Source organism: Marmota marmota, unplaced genomic scaffold, assembly GCF_001458135.2.
Source record: "Marmota marmota marmota unplaced genomic scaffold, marMar, whole genome shotgun sequence".
NCBI classification, from domain to species: Eukaryota; Metazoa; Chordata; class Mammalia; order Rodentia; family Sciuridae; genus Marmota; species Marmota marmota.
Window position 1 is genome coordinate 13,551,281 of NW_026000101.1, and position 26,454 is coordinate 13,577,734.

At 49.6% G+C, this 26,454-nt stretch overlaps 1 protein-coding gene across 1 annotated transcript in view; it reads left to right on the forward strand.

Moving 5' to 3' along the window:
- Window positions 1-26,454, forward strand: part of Gabbr2 (gamma-aminobutyric acid type B receptor subunit 2) — a 352,128-nt gene that overhangs the window by 167,178 nt on the left and 158,496 nt on the right. The window contains exon 4 of the mRNA XM_015492500.2: window positions 14,333-14,434. Within this exon, the coding sequence (XP_015347986.1) occupies window positions 14,333-14,434 (102 nt within the window). The remainder of the gene's footprint in view (window positions 1-14,332; window positions 14,435-26,454) is intronic.

The window sequence follows — 26,454 nt, forward strand, 5'->3', positions numbered from 1 at the left end:
CCTTGACTGCACCATCTCTGACGATGACACCGCCACTTACTGAACAGCAGCCAGGGTCAACACTCAGCGCTCTTAGCTTATTCCCAGCAACCCAAGGGGAAGTTCTAGTTATGCTCCATCCACAGATAAGAAAGGGGCTCAGAGAGCTTCCCTGATCATCCAAGGTGGCCCAGCCAGCGGGGTAGGCCACTGGCTCAGTCCTCTTGCTTCTCTCTCATAGCCTTCCTAGAGGGGCCTTTATCATGGGTCTAGATCAGGGATCTGCAAACCATGGCCCAGGGCCAAATCCAGTCCCTGGTTTTGTAAATAAAGTTTTATTGGAACAGAGCAGCACCCATTCAGTTGCACATTGTAACAGCTTTTGCAATGCAAAGGCAGAGCAGAGTAGTTGGGACAGAATCTGAAAGGCCAGAAAAGACTAAAACATTTAATATCTGGCCCTTCACATAAAAAGCCAGCTGATCCCTGGCTTATCGCATAAGCTAGAGAGGAAACAGACCTCAAATTAAATCCCAGGCTCACTGCTATCCTAGCTGTGTGACCCTGGGCAACTGGCTTAACTTCTCTGGATCTCATTGTACTTACCCATAACAGATCATGATTGATCAATTATTCATCAATAATTGTACCAATGGCCAAAAGGAGTGATCTGACATGCCCGAGGGGCTCACTACATGAAGGGCACTTGGTAAATCAGAGTCCTCATTCTGCTCTGACCTTTTCCACCTAACAGAGATGTGTAGCCTTCTCCACTTTTTCTTTCTGACTTCCTTTCTAGAGTGTTCTGGCATTTCTGCTTAAGAATCCTTCTTCTTCTCAGATAACCTGCAGCACAGATGAGGTCCAGATGTTCCTCAACGATGCATGGCAGGCATCAGTCATGAACTAACACACACACCAGGCAGATGAGGTGTCCTATCTTATCCATTTGTTCAGCTGGTTTCGGTTGAGCCAGGCCATGGGGCTGCTCCTGTACTGCTCACAGCCCAGGGGCGTATGGGTAGGTTAACAAGCTGTGATGATAACCGTAATGTCATGTCGATGCTTCCAGATTTTGGTCCCCTATGGAAAATTCCACTTGGACTTTGCAGAGTAAGTGCGGGCTCCCCAGGGCCTCTGCGTACTGCTCCTAGCAAAAGATGTTATAAAAACTACTTAGCTCAGCACAGCTTCCAACCCTGCTCCCAGGCTGGCCGTCTGCTCAGCACTTTGGGGCAGCATCCACCCAGGACGCTGTGTGCTCACCTGGCTGCCGGCTTCCTCCCAGGGCACACTCAGGACCTCTACAGGATGGGCTAGCTCTGGGCTCCAGGCCAGGAAGAGCAGACTATCTTTCCTGACCTTGGAGAAGCTGCTCAGAGCTTAGCTCTCAAGGTGGTCCATGAGCGTCATGGACAGCTATGTGCTGCCCTCATGGATCCTCAGGGCTGCAGATGACCTGAAGAACTTTCCAGTTTCTCCAAAAGTCCAAGAAAGCTTGGAGCTGGGAGGTGGGGAGAGGAGCCGAGGATGCTGGTGTGCAGGGGGCCAGGACAGTTCACTGAAGAATCCAGAAGGACTACATGAAGGAGGGGCCATTTGTGATGGGGGCTCAAAGGGTGAGCAGGATGTGGTCAGAGGAGAGCAGAGTGCAGGGACTTGGGCTTATTAATGCACGTGTTATGGGTGGTAAAAATGAACTAGAAGATATATGGTAAAATGCTAGGTGTAAAAATCAGAATATAAAATAGTTTATACTTTGATAACTTCTACCTCAAAAACTTATCTGCTGCATTAATTAAGGCCTCGGCAGGAAACAGATGGCATGCCAGAGAGTTAGAGTGAAGAAAGTTTACTTGAAAGGAAGTATTTTGGGCAGGGCCAAGGGAAGTAGCCAAAGCTAAAGCAGCCCCAGGGACTAGCAACGGGGTGGAAGTCAGGACCACCCACGTGCCCTGAGAGCAGGGAGAGAGGCTCAGTGTTGGGGGAGCTTGGAGGTGGGAGGCTGGATGGGCTTTACCCAAGCAAGCCAGGGAGGAGCCAAGGCACAAGTACCCTGAACTCTTTCTCTGCCAGCCCTCGAACTCCTGCTGGGTCCTCCCACTGGCCCTTGGACCCCCAGTTGACTCCTATTGGCCCTCTCTACTGGCACCTCCCTTTGATCTTTGGACCCCTGTTGGACTCTCCTCAGCCTCCGACTCCTGCTGGGGCCTCCCATTGGTCCTTGGACCCTAGCAGGACTCCCATTGAACCTCAGGTGCCTGCTACGACCTCCAGTTGGCGCAACCTAACTAGAAGTCAGAGGACAAGCCAGCTCAAGTAGCGATATCCATAAGTCAGATTCCAAAAATGGGCCAGGACTGAAGGGTGTGGCTGAGGGCAAATGGAGAATAGCCAGCAAGAGCCCCTACGCCTGTGAGTTAGTATTCTGGGCTCTGAGTAGTTGTTTGCTCTCCTCCTTTCCTCAAATTGTTATTTCCATTTAGAAATTACTTCCATAAACTTAAGGGCTTTGAGTCAAAAGCAGCGGAACTGACCTGAGTCACCTGGAGGGTCCTGTGTTGCTCCAGGCTGTCCATGGGTTCCCCGCAGAGGGGGTGTCATCCCAGGATTGGGGGGCCAGGTACTGGTTTAGGCCAATCTGACACAGATATGGGGAAGGGAGCTTGTCCTAGGGCCACTTCCCTGGGAAAGAGACTCAGGTGCACACACAGGGGATTCACTGAAGAGAGCACCCAGGAGGCAGCAGGAAAGCAGGACTGTGCAGAGGAGAAAGTGGTACACCCCAAAGTCACCACAGAGACCTCAGCCGTGCCATGGGGAGCCCTGGAGCTTGGGGGAGGTTTCAGAGGTGTCTCCCATCTGGACAAGAAGGCTGGGCCTGTTATTGGCTGTCGGCTGCTGTGGGGCAAGGACGTGGGTGACCTTCCACAAGGCTGCTCCCTTCATTCAAGGGCATATCCCAGCAGTTAGGGGGAATGAATATCTTCATCCCACAGAAGGTTCTGGCAGCGTGCCATGGTATCCATTACAGGTCCCAGGGGAAGGAAGGAGTTTAGCTGAAGGGGTAGTCAGACTGGGGCATCCTAAAAGGGTGTCACTTGACCCGTGGGACTCAAATCTGGTTATGCAACAGAGACTTCAGGGCACCTCATGAAGCACAGATTGCCACCTCCCTTCCCCAGCCCCTGTACCTATGTACCTATGTCAGAATCTCTCAGTTGGAGCCCAAGAATCTATATTTCTACAGATCTCCAGGGAGAGGCAGATGCCCAGCAGGTTTGGGGGCCACGGCTCTTCAACTCCTAGCCCAAGGGAGGCTACTGTCAGGGAGATCTCTGGGTCTGTGTATCAAGCAGGCTGGGTCCTGGAACACAGAGGGCTTCTGTAGCTCTGGTCTCGTAGGATTTTGGAAAGGGTCCTGGAGGGCCGCTCTCTCTGTTCTGGCGCCACTGTTAAAGAAGTGGTAGCCGTAGTCTGAGAAGGAAAATGGGTTTGAGTCCCAGTTCCGCCCTTCACAGTTGTGAAATTGGTGGCAGGTCCCCACCCCTCCTGGGACTTCAGTTTCCCCCACTGCCCAGTGGAGGCAGGTGGTGGGTGAGTAGCAGTTTGGCTCTGATGGTCTGAGCTCAGCACCTCTCAGACACGTGGGCCTGAGTGTCAGAACCGGCTCTGCCTGCTGAGCACAGGGCTCCCTTTGCAGTGATCTTAAGGCTAGAGGTGAAGGCCAAGTACATCTTGGGCACTGCCTGTCTGATTCGGACGTTCTTGCCCCCTGGATGTGCCTAGCTCCACTTTCTTCTTTCCCAAATGTCCTGATTGCTCTTTGCCACATTTGTGTCCAGCAAGGATGCACAGAGAGTCCCCAAAGAGTCCCAACTTTCCAGGGCCTCACAGTTGAGCAGGGGACACTCAAGTGGAGGAGCACTTACCTGCTCACGGGCCCTTACTGCGGGAATCACCCCCTTGCCCAAGGGGTCAGGCCAGTGCTGCCACCAAGCCCCTCTCTCTTCTTCCTCCACCCTCCTCTCCCAGATGTGGGAGTTACAGAGACAGGAGGTGGAATCCTGGCCCTCTGGCTTACTCATTGCAACCTGGGGTAAGTTACAGCTTCTTGAGACTTTTAGATCCCTCCTCTATATAATGGAGGCAGTAGTGAGATCTGCTTTATAAAATTGGCAAAAGGGCAAAATTCACTTAGAGAGAATCCTATGGTGTTCCCTCCAGCCTGCTTCCTCCCTGAGCACTTGGAGGAAGAGATGGAGAGATAGAAGAGGGGTAGGGAAAGTCCAGGCCTGGACCTCCCCACCTGGCCCCCTGCCATCCCTCAGGGCTGTTGGCACCTGTGACTTTTGTGCAGGAGTCTGTCCCTTCACTTCCTCCACAGAAAATCCAGAGCCCAGAGGAAGAAGCTCGTGGAGGCTGGGAGAGGTCTTCGAATGCTTGGGGTTTAGGACCTCAGGGTTGACCATCAGCTGAGGCTGAGGAACTCCTTCTGGAACATAGAATTGGAAAGAGTTCTTCACATGAATGTGTCGCTGTTCCCCAGGGTCTCAGAGTCCTTTGTGCTCCACCGTGAAGCCAGAGGACACACTTGTCCCAACTGCTGATCCGGTATGGAGCCATCTGCTGGAAGTGGTCTTGCTTCTGCAGGGGTGGACTGTGCACCCCCGGGGCTGCCTCAACACTCACGACCTCACAGCTTTGGGAATTTGAGACTTTCTTCAGGGATGCAGCAGTCTCCCCTGCCCCTCTCTCTGATGCCTGAATTCCTCTACAGCTCCCCCACCTTGGCTTGCACCCTGCTGAGGAGGGGCTCACCCCCACCCAGGGAAGGGCCCTCCCATCCTCCACTGAGTCTCTGCTTAGACAGTTCTGCCTGTTGGCTACACCTATCCATCCTGGCCCTTGGCCCTGAGGCCCTGTGCCCTGGTCTCCATGACAGCTCTCCAAGGATGTGCAGGCAGGTGTCTCACAGGCCTGGACCTCCCCACCTGGCCCCCTGCCATCCATTCACCCATTCCTGAGGTTGGAGGAGCAGGGATGGGGCTCCAAGAGTTGATCTGCTAAGGACTTCTGCTCTCCTTAGATGTCTTGAGGAGCCCTTTTCTTTGAGGAGCCTCACTCCGCGGACCCTTTACACAGGTTACATGCCACATCCCAGCTGAGCATCTCCCTGTTTCAGTAATATCCTATCTTTTTGTAAATGTAGGTTTGGTCCCACAAATCTGCCACAATTGAAGCAACAGGTCTTTGTCACCAGGAAGGAGGGAGGTTCGTAGGGCTAATTTCATTCCCTGGATGGCTGGTCTAGAAGCAAGGCCTGGGACAGGGAGCAGGGGAAGACTGCTGGGTGGCCCAGTGGGGGGGGTTGTGCATCGTCCAAGAAGGGGGCGGGGCTCCTGCAGAAAGAGGGGTATCCAGATGGAAGGCATGGGAATCCCAGGTCATTCTCTGCTTTGCCAGGGAGCGGGGCCTTGAGCCCAGGATGGCCTTCATTGGAGGGGTCTGCTCACTGGGGAAGGAGGGAAGACTTCCTGTAGGAGGTGGTTTTGAGGCTGTGTGAGATCCCCAGATGAAAGTTCATTGTGTGTGTCTCCTGTTTTGTAACAAATCATCATGAACTCGTGGTTTTTGTCTTAGGTGTATTAATGGGAGACGTTCCATTACACCCACATGTTTTGTTTTTTTTTTTCTTACAGTCTTAGTCAAAAGTTCAAAATCTCTGGGTTAAAACCAAGGTCTGGTTCTTCTGGAGGCTGCAGGGGAGAATGTTGCTCTTCCAGCTCTGCAGGCCGCCCACAGTTCTGGGCTGCAGGCCCCTTCCTCCACCTGCAGAGCTTCAGCAGCACATCCCCAGATGATCAGCAGATGTGATGCCTATTTCTGTCTCACCTCAGTGTCTGACTCCCCGACTTTCCTGCCCCTTGTGAAGACCCTCAGGTTGCACTGGGCCTTCTGGATAATCCAAGGTGGTTTCCCACCTCAGGATCCCTAACGTAAACCTATCTGCAAAACCCTTTCCAGGGAAAGTGACCCAGTCTAGGGATTGGGATGAGAGTGAGTTGGGAGGCCCCTCTGTCTACCCGACTGGTGACTCCTTGTAATTTCTAACACTGTGCAAGTCTGGCCAGCGGGAGAGGAAGCCGAAAACCAAAGCAGCTCCAGCCGCCTCCAGTCACCATCTGGGCCCCTGCAACTGGATCCAGGGTATCCCCCACTACAGTATGGAGTTCTAGGAGATGGCCCCAAGGAGCAAGTGGGGGCCAGGGAAGAAGAGATCATGGCCCCTGGGCTTTCTGCCCTCCTGACAAAGAGCTGCCATATGGAGAGTGGGGGACTGGCATGTTGGGGGACATGGGGGCCTGTTACTTCTACTAGGGTCCCTGCTCCCATATGCCATGTGGGACAGCTGAATACCCACAGCAGGAAGGAAGTTATCATGAGGGCTCAGTGTGAACGGCTAGGCAGGACTCAGGCCACAGGTCCATCTCCCTGGGCCACGGTGAGGGAGGCAGAATCCCAGGGAACTCCAGTTGCTCCCAGTCCTTGTGTGTCCCCACAAGGGCGCCCACAGAGGATGACAGCACTCTGCAGCTCCCCACTTCCCTGGGGTCTTGATGGATGTCCAGCTAGTGCAGTCGCTATGCCCCAGGCTGCCTTCAGGTTGGAGCCAGCAGCCAGCCCTGGGACGCTGCTGCCTCGTGTCCCTGCAAGCTGGGCTCAAGTCCTCATGAGCCCTCCAGGCTCAGGACACCAGCCTCCCACATCTAAGGGTGGACAGGTACAGCACACCTGGGCTTGTGCTCCTTCCTGCTCATCCATCTCAAATAGTTTGGAGACTTTCCAGATGCCGGGCACATGTGGGGTCCTGCAAGCCAAACAAAGCCCTTGAGTCCTGGAGCTCACATGCTGGTGCTGGAGGGATGAGACCACTGTCCCAGTGCCACAGCCAGCTGTATGTCAGGGTCTGGACTCCTGAGCCCAGCTGGGGAGGCCCCCAGAGGACAGTGGCTCATCCCTGGCTGCCATCTCCAGGTCACTGCAGCTCAGCATCCTCCGTTTGTGTCTCTGCTCTTGGTAACTGGGGAGGCAAGAAAAGCCATGTTTCTTCAGGACAGACGTGCAGTGCCATCCAGCAGAGGGAAACTGGGCCTCCCTTTGGGGAGCCTCAGTGTGGATGTGAGGGTCTACACTGATGGAAGCCAGGGCTTCTCCATGGGAATGGAGTTTGGCTCAGGGAACACCAGCATCCGGGAGGCCTCAGGTGTGCTGGTTTCCTGTGGCTGCTCTAACAAATCACCACAAACTGGGGAGCTTCAAACGACAGAAATCTGCTCTTTCCCAGCTCTGGAGGACAGAGGTCCTAAATCAAGAAGCAAGCAGAGCCCTGCCCTCTCTGAAGGCTCCAGGAGAGAGCCCGGATCTCCCTTTGCCTTTTCCCATAAGGACACAACGTTGGATTTTTCCAGGATGAGCTCATCTGGAGATCTGCAAGTTCATTACATCTGCAAGGACCCTTTTTCCAAATCAGGTCACGCTGACAGGTTCTGAGGGTTAGGACTTGGACATGTCTTTTGGGGTCACCATTCAACGGCTGGCTCTGCGCTGTGCACACACAGGGGTCACACACGTGCAGATGGCAGCAAACCGAGCTGCCTGTCTACCCACGGCAATTGCCCGTGGGTAGGAGAGCTAACACATGTTCACTTTGTACTTGCCCTTTAAAAAAATTTTTTTTCGCTTACATTCAGCTCTGATCATAGGTTATTAAGAGCTAACTTACCTGTAGAAATCCAAAAATTAGGTGGCTCTATTTTTTTAAAGGAGAACCCTCCTCAACAAGTGCTCATCAGGTTTGGAAAAATGGAAATACCACCACAAGGAGAAGTTTCTACAAGAATTTAAGCTGGTGACCCAAATCTTTGAAACCCCCCAGGGCTGTGCAGGGGTGCTTCAATACTTTTACATTTAAAAAAGCACAGAATATGGACAGATGAGATTTCTAAATACTCTCCTAGAACCACAGGCATTGGTGAAGAAAGAGGAAGCCCCTCCACAGCATCCCAACCAGCTCCTGCTTGCACACTTCTGATGACGGGGAGCTCACTCCCTAACAAGGTCCCTTCTCCATTCTCACAAAGATTTTGTTTGTTTCCTCTCTTTGGGCCAAAATATGCTTTCCGGAGCCATCTACCTGTTGGTTCCCCCACTGCCACGAGGATGCCCAGAGCCACGCCCCTCTTCTCCCCCATGACAGCTCTTCCATGTTTGAAGTCAGCCATCACTTCCTGCCTTGGTCTTCTCTTCTCCAGGATAATTTTTTAATTAGTTTAAATTAATGGTGGTTCCTGGGGAGCTCCAGGCCCAGTAAAAGTGACCTGAATTATTCAAAGATTTGAGTGTTTCAAATGCCTGTTTATCCTAATTAGCATCTTAACGACATCGGTGCCCTCTGCCTCTAACGAGCAACATTTTAACACGTTCCATATTTTAATGGATTTTACTTGAATGAACTATTTAATCAAGTGAAGACACATTTCATGAATGAATAGAAGTAAATCTATAATTACACGCTTTAGTCAGGTAAGAGGAGTGACATTTGCACAATCCAAGGCTATATATAGCCAGTGCATTTGAATGACAAAGTAGGTTACCTCGGCTTCCATAGGAGAGCTGGGAATCGCGCTGCTCTCAGGTTCATCTTGTAACCTAATTAGAATTTTCAAAGAGTTGTAAAGTGCATTTGGCACAGTCCTGGTTCTCTCCATCTTCACTGGAATCTTGGCCTTTCTGGATGATTCCTCGGCTGGCACAGTGGCCTGGTTAGGGAAGGTGTCTGTGGAACTGCTGGCCACAGAAGCCCGAGTGTCTCAGGGTCTGACGCTCCCCCAGCCTCGGGTCACTGGCTCTGAGCTTCATTTGCTCATTGGAATCTTTCCTGCCCTAGACATGTGGTCTGGACGTGGTCACTTGTAGCTATAATAATATGTGGCTACTCTCTCCTCCCTTTCCTACTTTCTCTCTCCTGTCCTTCTCCTTTCTGCCTTCGGACATAGCTGGGACTCACTCTGGATCCTAGGGGCCAGGAGATGAAGGACCTTGGATTCAAGATGAGGTGCCCCCATTGGGTGGGGCAGGAGAGGGCAGAGGAGGAGTCCCAGCTGCAAAGGAAAGATGGTGCCCTGGATCTGGAGAAGGTGGGGCCAGGTGACTTGGGATGTTTAGGCAGACTGCCCCACCCCACCCCCTGTCATAGTTCTGTTGCACATGGGAATCACCTGGAGAGATCTAAGACCACTAGCACCTAGGTCCTGTCCCGAGACTCTGATGGGTTCAGTCAGAGGTTGAGGAGGCTCCAGGGCATCCCCAGGTGATTCCCAGAGGCAGCCCAGCAGTCTTCAGGTAACGGGGTTGGGGGGCCCTGGCCAGCATCTTCCCACAGCCTCAGGGAAGAGCTTGTGTCCAAGCCACTGCATTCAGCTACTCTTCCATTCCTCATCCATGGAAATTGGGTGACAAGAGAGATTTGTTTCAAGCTGCTAAGTTTTGGAATAATTTATTACGCAGCAGTGGAAGACGGATACAGCTTATGAGTTACCCTGAATGCAATTCTTGCTACTCTACCATCCTCTCCTCATCTAGCTTCTAGAATCCCTCTCTTGGACAACTTTCGTAGCCTTCCTGTCACTGCCTCCCTGCTCTTTCCATGCCCCTGTCCCCCATCAGTCCTAGAAGCCTGAGTTACCATTTCCAAACAGGCTCTGATCATGTACCCCCTTCACTTGACAACCCATAGTGGCTCTCCATTGTACTTATGAATCTACAATATGAATTGTGAGGTCTAATTGGTCTGCCCCTGTTCACCTCTCATTTCTCATTTCATTCCATTATCTCTTCACAACCCCTCTTTTAGGATCTGCTTTAACCCAAGTGTGAAATTGCTTAGCTTCCCTACCAGCTTCTGACACAGGACCTTTGCACATGCAGTTTGTCAGGCTGGAATCCTTTGCCCTGTTCTACCTCTTGGCCTGGGTCTGACTCTAGTACAGCCTCTGCCAGAAGCATGGCCCTGAACTCAAGAGCCTTTATCTCGGTGGATACTGATACATTCACCAGGGAAGCCATTTGATTAATGTCTCTCACCCTTACTAAAGATCCAGGACAATGAGTAAATAGTATTGCTCAACATTAGAGGCCTTAATACCACCTCACACAGTGCCAGCATCATGGGGCAGCTGCATTCAATGGCAAGCTGCAGGCTTCAGAGCTGGGGACTTTACAGGTGAAGCAGCACTGTGGCCTGCTCTGTCATGCTGACCCGCCTCCCTGACAGATGGGACATGCACTAGGCTTAACGTGGACCACAAGGACTCATTTATGCTGAGTGAGGACGTTCTTCCAATGGTCCTTTCACCCCCTCCACCCATTTCCTGAGGCCATTGCTCTCCACCTCTCCCTCTGCCTTCCCCTTCCTCCTCCAAACTCTCGCTCCTGGCTATGCCGCTGGAGCATGGGGAAAGCCTAGCTGTGTGTCCCCATGGCCAGTGTGTAGATGCATCCAGTCAGCTGGAAGAACGAGGCCATTGGGATGACTTCATTGGAGTGACAGCTCCCTGTCAACCTCCTCACCTACTGCCTGACTGAGCCGAGGGAGGTGTTGTGCAGATGCAGAGATGACCTGGTGTGCTTGCTCTGCTCAGCCGGGGCAGGGCTGTCCCCACAGCTCCTGGCTTTCCCTGATTCTTCTTGGCTCTTGTTTTCTTTCAAAATGTTGGCCTTTCCCTAGAGTTTGAAGTCTGAGCTCAAATGTTAACATTCTTGCCTTTGGATCTTCATTGGCAAACTGCTATAAGACATTGGCTCCATTAAACAAAGAGAGTCCTGCAGTTCCAGAAGAACTAGGTGTTTGCAAGTTGACTCAGTCTTCCATCATCGCACTGAGGGATTCTTATATCCAAATGGGGGTGTGGATTTCCCTTGTGATGAAGATCAGTTACATTATTTCTTTCCCATGATTTGGTTATTTTAAAATGCCATTTATTGCCGATGTCCTCCATTTGTTTTCCCTAAAATGTCCATTAAAATAAATATTCAAGCTGAGGCAGACCCTCAGTGCTAAAATGTTGGGCGGTGAGTGGCTGATTGTGCTGACCATCTGTTCTGACCTGTTCCGGCTCACTGGGCCTCAGAACCCTCCACATCTGGCAGGGTCCAGAAGAGCCAGCCTGGGAGCGTGGGAAGAGCGCTGGACGGGGAGTCACCCCTCAGTTTCCTCAACTGTGAAATTAGGGGCGGGATGAGACAGCCTCTAGAGTGCTTTTTGTGTATTTGTTTTGAGTCCTGATGGCCTGTAAAATATGCCACTCTACCACATCGACAACACAGCCGCTGCGCACCCACCAACGCACTCACATGGACACCCCAGGCCACCGACGGCCCGGATGCCTGCCGTCCGCCTGGATATGGTTATTCTAACTTCTAAAGCAGCGTGTAGAGCTTTAGGATTTCCAAAGCCATTCTACAGGGTCTCCGCTGGGTCTTGAACCAACCTGTGAGTTACTTGTTACAGTGTCCCCATTTTTCAGCTGAAAAAACTGAGACTCAAGAGAAGCCTAATAGTTTCCTTCCCTGTGTGCGCCACGCAGGTGGAGCGCCTGGGCTTGACTGCGCCTGCGCGTTGCCGCCTGCCGGGCATGCGCATGCGTGCTGCAGGTTCAGGGGGCTGCCCTTGCTCCGCCACACCCTCAGGTAGCAAAGGGGTTTTGGGACCCCCACCTGCATCCGAAAAGGATCCAAGCAACAGAAATCAACTCTAATGACAAAGTTAACTTAAAAAAAATAATACAAATAAACTAGTTCCCAGTCTTCCATCAAAATAGAGGTAGAAACCTCAGATGGACAAGGTTCACTCTGACTGTGGCAGTTTCTTTTTACAAAACATTTATCACAAAGTACTTCAAGGATTCAGAAAAGCACAGAATAAAATAAGCACCCAGGGACTACTAGCTGGAATTAATAAATGTTCACATTTGGCTCCGTTTGCTTCGTAGATCTTGAAAGAAAGAGAATATGGCAGCTCCCACTGACATCCCCTTTGTAATCCCTCCTTGGCAGTGGCTTCCTGGTGACCAGTGACATTTAGGGCCAGGCTATTCAAAACACTTTGATATATGTATGAGAAGGATCTGCTGACTGTTGAAATAAGAAGAGCTTTTTTATTGTGGTAAAATATGCATAACATAAAATTTACCATTTTGAGCATTTGTAAGTGTACAGTCCTCTCAAGTTCATTGACATTGCTATGCAACGATCATCATTATCCAGCTCCAGAACTTTTCATCATCCCAAACTGAAATTTTGTAGCTGTTTAACACCAGCTCCCCTCTCCCTCCTGTTCCCATCCCCCCAGATCGTTTGTGACTATTCCTTATGCTTCATATAATTGGAACCATACAATAGTTGCCTTTTTGTTTCTGCCTTTTTTCTAGGTTCATCCAAGATGGAGTATGTAACAGGATTTAATTATTTTTTTAAGACTGAACAATGCTCCACTATATATGTATACCACCATTTGTTTACTTCCATCCATCCATAAACACTCCAGTTATTTCTACCTTTTGGCTACTGTGAATAATGCATGAAGAACATGTGTATACAAATACCTGTTCAAGTCCCTGCTATCTGTTTTAGGGTGTATACCCAGAAATGGACCCTCTGTGTTTTCATCAGCTTTGTGTCACGCTGTGACAAAAGACCTGGCAAGAACAACTTAGAAGAGAAAAAGGTTATTTGGGCTCATGGTTTCAGAGTTTCAACTCCATAGCTCTGGGCCAAGATGAGGCAGAACATCATGGCTGAAGGATTTGGAGGTGGAAGGCAGCTGAGAACATAGCAAGAAGAAAGTAGAGAGAGCCCCACTCATCAGGAATAAAATATCAACCCCAAAGACCTGCCCCTCAGGGGCCTGCTTCCTGCAGGCACTTTACCTACCTACCTACCTACCTACCTACAGTTACCACCCAATAATCCATTCAAATTATTGATCTGTCAAGTGGATTCATCCACTGACGGGGTTGCAGCTCTCATGAGCTCATCGTTCCACCTCTGCGCATGCCTGCATTGTCACACACAACTTTAGGATGGTGCCTCATATTCAAACCATAACACTGTAGCGATTCTGTGCTTCCTTTCTGAGGAGCTGCCACCCTGTTTTCTGGAAAGCAGAGCCTCTGGACATTCCCAGTAGCAGGTCACAGGGTCCCACCTACTCCACATCCTCACAAACACTTTTGGTTTGTTTTTGATAATAACCATCCTAATGTGGGTGGACAAGAGTGCTTGTAAGGTTCACCTTCTCACAGAAGAAGAAACAGGGGCCCAGGGAAGGGGTGGTGGGGGAGGAGGTCACACAGGGGGGCCAAGACCCTGAGAGAGTCAATGTCAGGGCAGGACCTGGAAGCTGGGCCCCTGACCCCACCTGTTTTTTCTCCTAAAACAGCCCAGTTTCCTTTGCTAAGTGTCTAAGGGTGCACAGCCGTGGCTGCGGGCCAAACACAGACCCAGGTTTATTCAGTTTAATTCTTAAAATATTATTTTAAATGTGGTATTTTATATTGCAAATGCCTAGATTTCTGATTTCTCCCTCCAAAAAGAGTGCGATCCTGGGCCCGGGTTCTAGAATGGCAGCTGAGTAGCAAACTGTGATCTTCAGAGGACATGTGGCCCCTAGTCCCATCACTCCCTAAGGTCCTCCTGTGCTGGCTCTGGTGGCCCTGCAGTTTGAGCCTTCTGCTTTCCAAGCACATAGCTGTCCTCTATTCTGCCCTGTCTCTCTGAATGTCTTGACTATCTACCAGAAAAGTGAAGTCATTACAAATCGGGGGGCTCAGTGGTAAAGCACTTGCTTAGCATTCATGAGGCCCTGGTTCATCCTGGTTGATTCATCCTGGTTCATCCTGGTTCATCCTGGTTCATTCTGGCCTCTCTCTCTCTCTCTCTCTCTCTCACACACACACACACAAATGCTAATATATAATGCAAAATGTAAACATGTAAACAAAGACACGACTGTGTATCCTGACTTGAAGATGGGGTGAGGTGGAGGGGGAGGCCGGCCAGGCCCTCTCCTAGCCTTACCTCCCAGGAACCCAGGGGCAGCCTTAGCAGGCTGCGTCCCTGTCTGGCCTCCTCCTATCAGTGTGTCGGTTGCAGGGTGGATATTCCCTTCCTGTCGTCAGTGGAATGGAGAAAGTTGCTTTGCCCACTCAAGTCACTTCCCCAGAACAAGCCCCTGCCCTGGCCCTTGCAGAGGCTGCCAGCATATCCACCTCTGTTTTCTCTTTGCTGACAGGTGAGGAACGACCTGACCGGGGTTCTGTATGGTGAGGACATTGAGATTTCGGACACCGAGAGCTTCTCCAATGATCCCTGCACCAGTGTCAAAAAGCTTAAGGTAGGTGCAGCTGATCACGGCCTGAGTGACAGGCCAGTGGCCATGCTCCTGGGGTTTCCCAAATCTTGAAGGAGCCTCAGGTTTGATCTGGGCCTCAAGTTTTTGCCAACTTAGCATCTCAGACCTGGGAGAAGCTCCCTGGAGCTGGTATCCCTGGGCTTCCCCCTTACTTGGTGTTCAGCACAAGCCAAGGATGCTCAGTGCCAGGTTCATCACCCTGCAGAGCTTCGACAGTGATCTCCCCTATCAGCCTGGCCACAGGACAAGCAGGGTACAAGTTATTATCATCTCTGTTTTGAAATGGCTTAGAGCGTGGAACTCCAGCCTAAAGCCACCCCAAGGAAGTATTATTGTCAGGACTGCAAGCCCAGACTCCTGACCCCCATCTTGTGACAGTCACTCTAGGAACAGAAAGGGTCAACTAGAAGTTTCGATGGTTATAAGTAAATGTCTTTCATCTGTTCCACAAACTCTCTCAAACACCTTTCATGTGCCAGACCCTCTCCTGGGCTCAAGGACACCATCAAACCTGTTCTTGTGCTCAGGTTGCTCACAGCATGGTGAGGAAGACAGGCAGCTCTCAGGGGAAACTGGAACAGAGGGACCTGGGAACACAGGCAGGAAGTGACTCATCCCACCTGGGGAGAGGGTTCAGAGAAGTTCCAAAGAAGTGACAATATTCCAGCCGGGCCACAGAATGTGCAGGATCCCCACCTGCAGGAGTAGATAGGGATAGGGGACACAGATCAGGGGACAGGTTGGTGTGCTCATATGCCTGGGAGCAGAGGGGACTCCAGCCTGCAGGGTCAGGGGAGAGGTGGAGGGAAGCAGGATAGAGTTTGCAGGCTGTCCCCAGGAGCCTTGACCACCAAGCTAAGAAGCTGGGTCTTTTCTCCTGAGCTCAGTGGAAAGCTGTGAGGTTCACAGAGACACAGGCAGAGTTGCCTGACCTTCATGCTCACATGTAAAGTCACTGGTTTGGAGATCTCAGAGACCTGTTGCTGATGTGACCCTTCTGATTGGGGGAGTCCCAGGTTCACCAGACAGGGCAGACAGCAGTTTCAAGCCATTGCTTCCAAATCCCTCAGTTCATAGACGTACCAATTGTTCACCTCCTCCAGGGTGGACATGGAGCCTGAGGGTCACATGTCAGCCCTGGGAGCCTCTGCAGGTGGGGAAACAGCAGCCAGGGGAAGGCCCACAGCCAGCCAGTTGGGTAGAGTGGGATCTTTCCAAAGTCTGCTCCCTGCAGTGTCACAGGCTGGCTGTAGGGTATGAGGGTCCAGTTGGCTGTGTGGGGTCTGCGGGATGCAGGGCTGGGTGGTGGTGGTGGCAGGAGGGGCCTGCGCTGTGCTGACATTCTCCTGCTACATGCAGGGCATCTCCCAGGGCAGCACTTGAAATAGCTCCCTGGCTGCAGAGGCCCAGCAGAGTTCTGAGGGCTTTCAAGTTTAAAGGGCCTTTGTGGATAGAGCAGAGGTACTAGTTGAAAGTCTGCAAGAAATTGGGGGTGGATCTGGGCGCTCTGCTCATCCACCAACCTGCTGCAAAAGAAAGAGGAGAGACGATAATGAGAGGAAAACAGCAGCTGAAATGGACGGCCTTTCCGTTTCTCAGAGCACCGAGGAGGGCCAGCCCCTTGTAGCACCCTTGACCTTCACTGCCTCTCCTAGGCCTCCCCAAACCCCCTGACAGAGGGAATCTTTGTAATCCATTTCACAGATGGGGACTTGAGGGTCAGAGTGGTTAAGGAACTATCTACCCCAAGACACCCTGTGGGAAGCATTGGCTACAATTCAAACCAGATCTGGGGATGCCACCGCCTGGCTGTCCCCACCCCCCTGGAGAATGATGGCTTTGAGAAAGGATTCCCACATTATATAAGTCCCAGGGCAGGGCGGGCACAGAATGCATGGAGGTCCCCTCTGTGGGGAGGGCTGTCCCCCAAGGCACAGGTATGGATCCTTGTATCTTCCACGAGTCTGTTCATTTGTCCCCTCCTCCCAGAGGCCTCCTTTGACTCTTTATTTAAATTCTTAGCTGAGCACGATGGCACACACCTATAATTCCAACAGCTTGGGAGGCTGAGACAGGAGGATTGTCAGGTTCAAAGCCAGCCTTAGCCATTTAGCAAGACCGTAAAGCAACGTAGCAAGACCCTGTCTCAAAATAAAAAGGGCTGGGGATGTGGCCCCGTGATTAAGTGCCCCTAAATTCAATCCCTGTTACCCCCTAAAATAATAATAATTACATTAAATTAAAATCCCTGTTCTTCAAGGATCCCATTTCCCCTTTCTGCTCATTTTCTCCATTTCATGAGCTGACATCTGTATTTGTTTCCTGGGCCTGTCCTAAGGAAGTGCCACAAACTAGGGGGCTTAAAGTAACACAAATTGATTCTCTCACAGTTCTAGAGACCAGGGACAGGCAGGGCCATGCCCTCTCTGGGGCTCCTCCACACCTTTCTCTTAGCTTCTGTGTCCCTGGGTCCTTAGGTCATAAAGGTGTGACTCCAGTACCTGCTTCTCATGGCCCCTCCCATCTCTTCACCTCGTCCTTTTAGTAGGACACCTGTGGTGTTGGGTTAAGAGCCCACCCCATTCCAGTATGGCCTCACCTAACTCATCACATCTGCAGTCACCTTGTTTTCAAATAAGGTCACATTCTGAGGTCCTGGGGTTAGTACTTCAACGGATCTTTTGGGGGCACACAGTTCAACCTGCAACAACCTCTGACAGGCTGTCCATTCCGCCCCACTGCTTAGCTCCTGTCTCCTCCCATTAGAAGGGAAGCCCCGAAGCAGAAGTTTTTGTCTATATAGATCACTGTTTGATTTCTCATCCCCTGGAGCCAAACCCAATTTGCTCAACAATTTGTGGTGTGCGCTTGGATGAAATGCTAAGTCAGGATGGATAGAATACTCAGGAACAGAGAAAAGGCAGTCGGTTCTGGAAAGCTCCAAAGAAAAGCTAGTCTCAGATCCATTGTGGGTAAGTTAGAGAAGGAGGTACAGAGGGCAAGGAAGAAAGGAGGTATCAGATAGCAGAACAGGAGTCTGCATCGGAGGCCCGTAGAGAGCGGAGCGAATGCCAGGAAAAATCAAAATCAATAATGTGGAGGACGAACTCGAGATGCCTTCCCCATGTTCAGAGGAAATGGCCAAAGAGATCAATCCAATGAGAGAAAATATACAGTTATGGATACTGGAGAAGGGAGATCCTAAGGGGGAACCAGGACACGCAGAACAGAACCAAGATCAAAAACAAAATAGGCAGCCCAGGAGCAGCAAGCACACCCAGCCCCCAGAGTTTAATTTCTAATCCCCGGTAAGAAGAACCAGGGCTACTTAGAGAAATGACTGACCCTGTGGGGCAGGACGGCTGCAAGATGATGCTGGAGCATCTCGTGGCATCAGGAAGTGGGGCAGGGCTCAAAACAGCAATGCGCCCCAGTGGGCTACGTCAAGGGAGCACAAGGGCCAACTAAGGTGCTTCCAAAGGCCAAGGCTGGGACACCTGACCAATGAAGGAGGGAAGAATTGGAATATAACCCAAAGTATAAGCCAAATATCCATGAGCCCATGCTTGTATAATTGACAAATAACTGGAAGAGAATAGAAAAATGTCTGCAGTAGAATTCCAAGAGACTTAAAAGAGTCCTCATGCTCCAAGGAATCAGGCTATAACTACCCACTTCTTGCTACTTCCTTCCAAAGAGCACAGTATAAAAAGGAGAATCTACTGCAGAGGAACCTGACTCACACTATCTCAGACCTCAAGGTCAACATCGATAGTGATAGGGCATGTCACCAGCACCCTTGATGTGACAGGATGACAATAGCATACGCTACCCTTCCTCTCCCAAGGCCACGGCTGCAGTCTAGCATGAGAAAAGCACCAGCAGATTCTAGTGGAAAGTTAGTCTACAAAACACCTGGCCAGCTGTCCTCTATGCTGTCTAAGTTGTCAAAAAGTCGGGGCTGTCAGAGCCAAAAGGAGGCACATTAACTAATATCCACAGTATCCTAGATGGATCCAGGACCAGCAAAAGACATGACAGGAAAAAAAAAAAAACTAAGGAAATTTGATTAAAAGATGGGCTTGAGCTAATAACAATGCATGAATGCTGGTTCATTCATTGTAACATGGATACCATGTTACATGAGATGGCTAAGAGTAGGGAAAACTGGATGAGCCATTTTTCTATAAATCAAAGTGTATCCTCAAAGAAAAATTTATTTTTTATAGGAAACAAACTTAAGGGGGCTGAAGACAGACCTGTTAGGTGGGATCATATGAATATTTGACCATTTAAAAACTACACAGTCAACAATTTTATATAGAAAAGCGAAGGCCATGTGAACAAACTAGCTGACCTCTCTCTGCATTCTAGCAGAATTGGTGACAAAACGAGACATATCTATACACATTTTGGCAAATGTTTTGATATATAAATTGTAAAGGGAAATCCTACAGATATCTAGCCCAGAAAAAAAAAAAAAAAAAAAGGCTTTCCAGAAAAGATGCAAAAACCAGCGATGTCCCAGATTGAAGGCTGTTCTCGAGGTTAAGCCCAAGGCTCATGTCAGCCGGCTGAGAGCAATGGCGCATTTCATAGCCAGGGTCACGAAAGGAATGGCCAAGCAGGGACCACGGAGCTGTGGAAAAAGAACTGTCTACATATCTGTTACAAAAGTGCATACAGATGCAAAAGGTACCTATAATTTTTAGAGATGAAGCCAAAATTGAGAGTGTAATAACAATAACTGAGATATAAAAATCCAAATTATATTACAGAACCTAACAAGTAGGTAAATAAAAAAAGATGGGTGCTCGACTCCTGATCTAAACCAGGAGAGGGACCCCCAAAGAGACCATTTGTTCATGAGCTTCCTAATTAGAGAAGGAGCTGGGGCGCAGCTAACTAACACGTGGCCCTGGGTTCCATCCTCAGCTCAGCAAAAATTTAAACTAAAACAAAAACATAATAAGAGAAACATAAGCTAAGGAGCATTTTGAATGATGTGACAGTAAATATACTGTCAAGTAAACAGAACCAGAAGCTTTTGAAATAATGAAGAAAAAAGCAAAGAATATTCAATCTATGTATTGAAAAACAGCACACGTGAAAATCAGTAAACTTAAAACAGATAATTGCAGACTAAATATAGTGATTCTGATCAGAAATTCAAATAGGCCAAACACATTATTAAAAAGCAAGAACTTTCAGATTACAAATTATTTAAAATAAGCCCAATAATCTTGAATTTTATTTTACTTGATTTATTTAAAAAAAATTTTTTAATTATTGATAAATCTTTATTTTGTTTATTTACATGCAGTGTTGAGAATCAAAGCTAGTACCTCACTCATACCAGGCAAGTGCATTACCGCTGAGCCCCAGCCCCAGCCCCTCAGCATTTTGAAAAACTTTTTACAACAGACAAAATAGGTGATGCACAGAGGTTAAAGGTCAAAGGTTAGGTAAAAGTCTATTGAACAAATCACAGTGCGGTGAGACTCCCATTCATAAGGGACCAAAGAGAAGCCAAGGTACAGGCATTCAGCAGGATTAAGGAGAGTCCTTTTCTATAGATAAGGATACCCCCTGCTGTGAGAATAATAGGCTGGGGACCATTACTTCTCGCTGAAATAAATAAAGAAAAGCCTGTTGGAAATACAAAGAGGATTTGGCAGGAACACAATAGTGTTGGGGGACATCACATCTCTGCCTCAGACTTGGACACCCAGGCAAAAATCAGTCAGAACACAGAAGACCCGAATACTGATATTAAAAAGGCTGATTTACAGATAGGTATCAAAGTTCATATCAAAAAAGTCAGGAAATAAAACCATCTTTGTGCCAGGAAGCCCCAAGCATTTTGACCTCATTCTAGGCCGGTCCTAAACCAGGGGCTGTAGGATCTGTTGCCAGGCAGGGCTGGGAAGCGCCCCCTGCAGAGGCCAAGAACTGGGCCTGTGGTATGAGCTCCAGGTTGGGGACTTCCCTCTGCCGGATTTGCTTGCTTCATCTTCCTTTCCTGAAGTGGCCCCCATCCCCCACTAGTATTTTCATTTTTGATTGTTTTGGTAGGTCATTATTTCAGACCCAGGCATCCATAGGCCCTTATTTCTGGAACAGAGACGTGAGGGGCAATTTCCCCAGTCAGTGCAGGTTTGTGGAGGCTAAATACTTTTGTGGAAAGAATAGGTTTTTTTTAAAATGCTATTAAAGTCGGGTGCGGTAGCAGCTTGGGAGGCTGAGGCAGGAGGATCACAAGTTTAAAGCCAGCCTCAGCCATGGTGAGGCATTAAGCAACTCAGAGAGTTCCTATCTCTAAATAAAATACAAAATAGGGCTGGAGCTATGGCTCCGTGGTCAAGTGCCCCTGAATTCAATCCCTGGTGGCCCTCTCCCTATCCCAAAATGCTATTAGAAAATAAAACACTGATTCAAAACCCACACTGACCAAATGAATGCCTTACAGAATCTTGAGGTAGACACCATTGAGTCAGAGAGCTTTGTTAGATACAAGAGCCCTTCCCCACCCACTCCCAGTCCCAGCACCCTCGCCCACCTTTAGTAGTAGTACCCCTGATTTACAGTAGTCACATTCTTTTCATTTTTGTGGTTTTGTTTTTGTTTTTGCTTTGTTCCTATGGCATAAGAAGTACTATTCTTGCTACCCCCACCCTTTTTTATTGCAATAAAATATACATAACCAAATTTACCATTTAACCTTTTTTTTTTTTTTGGTGGTATGGTGATTGAACCCAAGTGTGCTTTACCATTAAGCTATACCCCTAGCCCTTTTTTAAAATTTTTATTTTGAGACAAGATCTTACTAAGTTGCCCAGGCTAAACTTGCAATCCTCCTGCCTCAGCCTCCTAAATTGCTGGAATTCTAGGCATGCACCACTACACTTGGCTCCTTTTAACCATTTTTAACAAAGCACTCACTCAATTCAGTGACATTAAGTACAACCCCCTTAATTTCCACTTCCAGACTTTCCTCATTATCCCAAACAGAAATTCAGCACAGGGGCTTTTGCATCAAGTGGACCCTGGGTTCAAGTCCTATCCCTGCCTCAGTGTCCTCTGTTCAAAGACCCTAAAACATTCATGGACCAGGGCTGTGTGAGGGTCCCTATGTGCAGAGTGTGGCTCTCACAGGCTGGTGGATGTTCTATTGGAAACCTGGGAAACAGTGGAACAGAAAAAAAAAACACTCAACAATAAAATTATGGAACTCAAGTTTAGGACTCCCTATCTTTTAATGAATATATTAAAATAACAACAAAAGCCTTTAAAAACCCGTACTTTGGGACATGAAGCAAAGCTGGGAGATTGTGAGCAATTTGTGTATGCTCTCTGAGCCCACAGAACCCCCATTTTGAAGATGCATTTACCAGAGGAGGGAGGAGCCCAAAGCTTTTCTCTCTTTCCCTTCTTATCCGTGTATTCTCCTACCCTCACAGATGCTTCAACAACAACGAATGACACTTTTAGCCTTTGCTTTGTTCCTGAAGATTTATTAATTCATTTAATCCTCATGATAACTCTACAATAGCCGTCAGCAAATGGTGGTTCATGGGCCAAATGGGGTCCACCATTTGGTTTTACAAATAAAGTTTTATTGGAACACATTCATTGACCACATTGATTTTGGCTGCTTTTGTGCTACAGCAGCAGAACTGAGTATCTGCAACAAAGATTCTATGGCCTGTGAAACCTGAAGTATTTTCTACCCGGTCCTTTATAGAAATGTTTGCCACCATCTGTCCTAAAGGAAGGTACTGCTATCTCCACTTTACACATAGAGAAACCGAAGCTCAGGCAAGTTTAACAACTTTCCCAAGGCCACACAGTGGATAAGTGCATGGGCTGAGATGGCAGGCCTGCTCTGGAGCTGCAGACTGACTCTGAACCCCCACAGCGGGCTCCTGCTTCATGCCCACCCCATCCTCAGTTAGCAATGAGATCCCTCCACAGCCTCTGGACATCTCAGGAGTTTGTCCATAGATCAAAAATTTAAAATAACCCCTTCTTCCTAGGCCTTCTTGGCAATAAAACAGGAATGAGGTAGCTTTGCAGCTTACACACTGACCCTCGGTGGACAGGTGTGCCTAGGAAGGGCAGGCAGAAAGACCCAGGCTGGATAGAAAGCCCTTATATTCCTTTTGCTTCCTGAGCCGTGTTTGAGCTCCAGAATGTCATCGTGGGACCAGGAAAATGGAGCCAACCTTTACACTCTGAAAAGAAGGGATAAGGAAAACTGCCTCTACCACTCAGAGGTGCATCATTTTTCTTTTTGAGTGAGTCACAAAAAAAGCCCAATTCGCTGCCAGTAACACTGGGATTCTTATGGCTCAAATGGCACAATAAGGACACGGCTTTGACCAGAAAATCAGCCCAGTTGGTCAGCAGTGATAGAGAGGGTCCTGGAACCCCAAGTGGAGAGGAAAGGGCAGCAGAATCTGCCCAGGGTCAGGTCCTGCTGGAGAGGGAGGTGCATCAAGCTCCTGGGCAGCTGGAGTAATGGAGTAACTGCAAACCGCACATGTCTGTCTCACTGTCCTGGAGACCACAGGCCCAACACCAGCCTCAGCGGGCTGAGATCAAGGCATCATCAGGGATGGGTGCTTTCTGGAGGCTCTGGGAAGACAGTCCATTTCCTTGCATTTTCCAGCTTCTAGAGGCAACTTGGAATCCTACAAGTGGCCCCTTCCTCTGACTTGAAAGCCACCAGTTGTCAGCTGAGCCTTTCTTATACCATGTCCCTGTGTCGAACTCTTCCACTTTTTTTTTGAGGGGGAGTACTGGGGATTGTACTCAGGGGCACTGGACCATCAAGTCACATCCCCAGCTCTATTTTGTATTTTATTTAGAGACAGTTGCTTAGCGCCTTGCTTTTGCTGAGGCTGGCTTTGAACTCACCATCCTCCTGCCTCAGCCTTCCAAGCTGCTGGGATTACAGGCATGCCACCACCATGCCTGGATCAACTCTTCCACTTTTAAAGACCCTTGTGATTACATTGTGCCAACATAACCTCCCTATATTAAAAATCAGTGACTGTAATGCCACCTGTAACATGAGTTCCCCTGTGGTACAATACGGCATCCTCACAGGCTCTGGGGATTTGTGGAGGACACAATGCTGCCTGTTGCAGGAAGACCATAAAGACAGGCCGAGGGGAACTCACCTCACCTTTGCCTCAAGGGAGGGTCCTTGTAGGAATCATATGCTCCCTCCTCCCACTGACCAGAAAAGTCCTGGTGGGAATTGTCACCCTCTTCTCCAAGCAGATGGGAGAGTCCCTATGGGAATCGCCACCCACACACATCTAGCAGCCCAGAGCCCATGCTGACCTCGGTAACTAACTCACACAAGCACCCCAAGGAGACACAAAGCTACAGAATAAACATGGAACATTGTCCCCACGGGCCAGTTTTGCTCAGAATGGTGGAGGAAAAAAGGTATTATTTTTATCTTAAGACAGATACATTCTTAGACTACTAAACATAGATAAATTTCAAGAAACAATAATAAACTTGAAGGAAATACCATTCTGTGCCTGCAGGCTGGAGTGGGCTCCTCCCCTCCATGCCCTTTCTGTATAGTGAATGCGTGTTTCCTGCTTCTGAACCTTTAGACGTTTGGGGTGGTGGGAACGTCCAAGAAAGATTAATTTGGGTTCAAGAAAAGAGAGTGTTCATTCTGGGTGTTGAATCAGTCTGTCAGGAGGACATTGGAAGGGATATCTAGGTGAACCCCCTTGAGCTTCCCAGGTCTACAGGCAGACCATGGGGCAGTCCTGGCCAGTGCCTCCCAGTCATCTTCCAGTTCACATGGTGGCCAGCCTCTAAGCCACCGCCCAGAGCTTGCAGTGCCTCCTGCATGGTTCTGTATGGTCTCAGCAGCTCAGCAGGTCTGTGAGATGAAGCCTCATGGGAGGGTCCTTGAGAAACCAGGGTGTGATGGACAGTGGGCTGAGACAGAGGTGTGGGTGGCAGGAGACTCCAGATAAGCCAGGGGTCAGCAGCCTTCCCTCTAGGATGCCACACCCCGTGGTGCAGGGACTGGTCCCTACCTTCCTAGCTTCTGCCCTCCTGCTCTTCTCAGTGCACACCAGATATTTTAGTGACTCAGGGCTGCATGTGCTGTTCACATTCTTTCACTTCAAGATCTGCTCCACCTTTTCTTCATGAGTCCTTGCTGCAGACTGGATGCTAAACTGCAGCTTAGGATGGTGGGCTTCACTTTCTCTGCCTGGGAGGCAATTGGGAGGGGGCAGTGGCCAAGCCCTGAGGTTCTTGGGGCCACATCAATCTGGGGCCCAGGTCACTTCCTATCTGTATCACCTGGAAGCTTAGGTTGAAGTCCCTAGAAACAGAGGCTGGGACTCCTATAAAAGTGCTTCATTGAGGGAGGGGAGCAGGAGGAGGTGGGAGGGAAGCTAAGCCAACAAGCCAGGGCTGTCCTGGCTGGAGACCAGTTTTACCTGGCTCTATAGGGATCTCTGGGGCATAGGCACCCCAGGGGGCTGGTCTTGCCTTTCAGCAAGGGCACTAGGTCTTCTATCTGTGGAACAGTCCTTAGCAGCTGCCCACAGGGTGTGGACATTGGCATGATCTCCCAGGGCCAGGAAGCCCCCCCTTAGTCAAGAGCACCTCTCAAAGAAGGGTTGGAGCTACCAACAGCCCCCCCCACTACAGCTGGGGTGGCATACCACCCTGGAGGAGGGGTCCACTGTATCTGTGAAAGGGCCTAATTCTTTAGGCCTCAGTTTCTTCAAAGTAGGCTTAATAATAGTGCCCCTCCCAAGGTGGGGCTGACAGACTGCTTAACACACAAGCCAGAAAGACTCTGGAATTCTCCCCACACACACGTGCTTACTTGGGTCTTCCTTTCTGTGTATGTGAGAGAGAGAAAGAGAGAGAATATTTTAGGTCCCTGTAAGCATCCTAGAGATGAAGGGAGCTCCAGACAATGAATGAGAAGGAGCCATTAAAGAGGAAAGGACACCAACTGGAGGTATGGGCCACCTTGGTCTCCTCTCCAGAGAGAACTCAATGGACCTTTCTGCCTCACAAGTCCTGCCTTTCTTTCGTGGGAGGTCTGGGGCAGGGCATCCCTCCCTGTCTCCAGGCCCCACCCCCACCACTGTTTCCTTCCAATCTTGCCCCCTTTTTGGGTGTGAACAGAGGTCGTGTCCCTGGTCTATCAAGATCAAACATCTGGGAAGGAGTTGTCATCTGTCTCACCCAGTCATCTGCCTTCGTTGCCTCTGCAGAACCAAGTCCATGAAGGCCTAGAAGTTTCCATACCCTGCCCCAGGCAAGTCCCCTGTCTGTCCCAGCAGAGCCCTGCTCTGTGAACCATCCTCAGGACTTCCTGCCTCCCCTCCCCACCCCCAGAACTCCTTAAACTGCCCTGGGCTTTGTTGGGAGAGTGAACTTGTGCTTGTCCTGCCAGGTAGGTGGGCTTTTTGGCCAGAGTCAGGGACCATGGCTGACCCCAAGTTTCTCTTTCCACTCTCTGGACTTTCAGGGAAAGATACAAGCTAGTCAACAGTGAAAAGTGTGACGTGGAACTTCTGCGCACACATATGTTTGTAAAAACTATGGCTATTCCCTAAATTCTTTTCCCCACCCCACATCTTCTCATAAGTTGCTTCTCACAAGTTCCAGAGTGCTTCCCCACTCTCAGACACCTCCTCTTGCCCCAGGATGCACACATCCATGTCTGGGTATCCTGAACTCTTCATACTGCTCTAAAAAGGTCCCCCCAGGATCTGATTGCTCTTATCCTGCTTTGCCCACTACCCCTCTTGGATCCCAGGCTCTCTCTGCACTGGGAGCCTCCTCCCTCACAGGGCCCTCCTCCCTCAAAGTACCCTCCTAGCTCTCAGGCCCCTCCTCCCACTCAGGCCCCTCCTCCCTCACAGGGCCCTCTTCCCTCACAGGCCCCTCCTCCCTCAAAGTACCCTCCTAGCTCTCAGGCCCCTCCTCCCTCACAG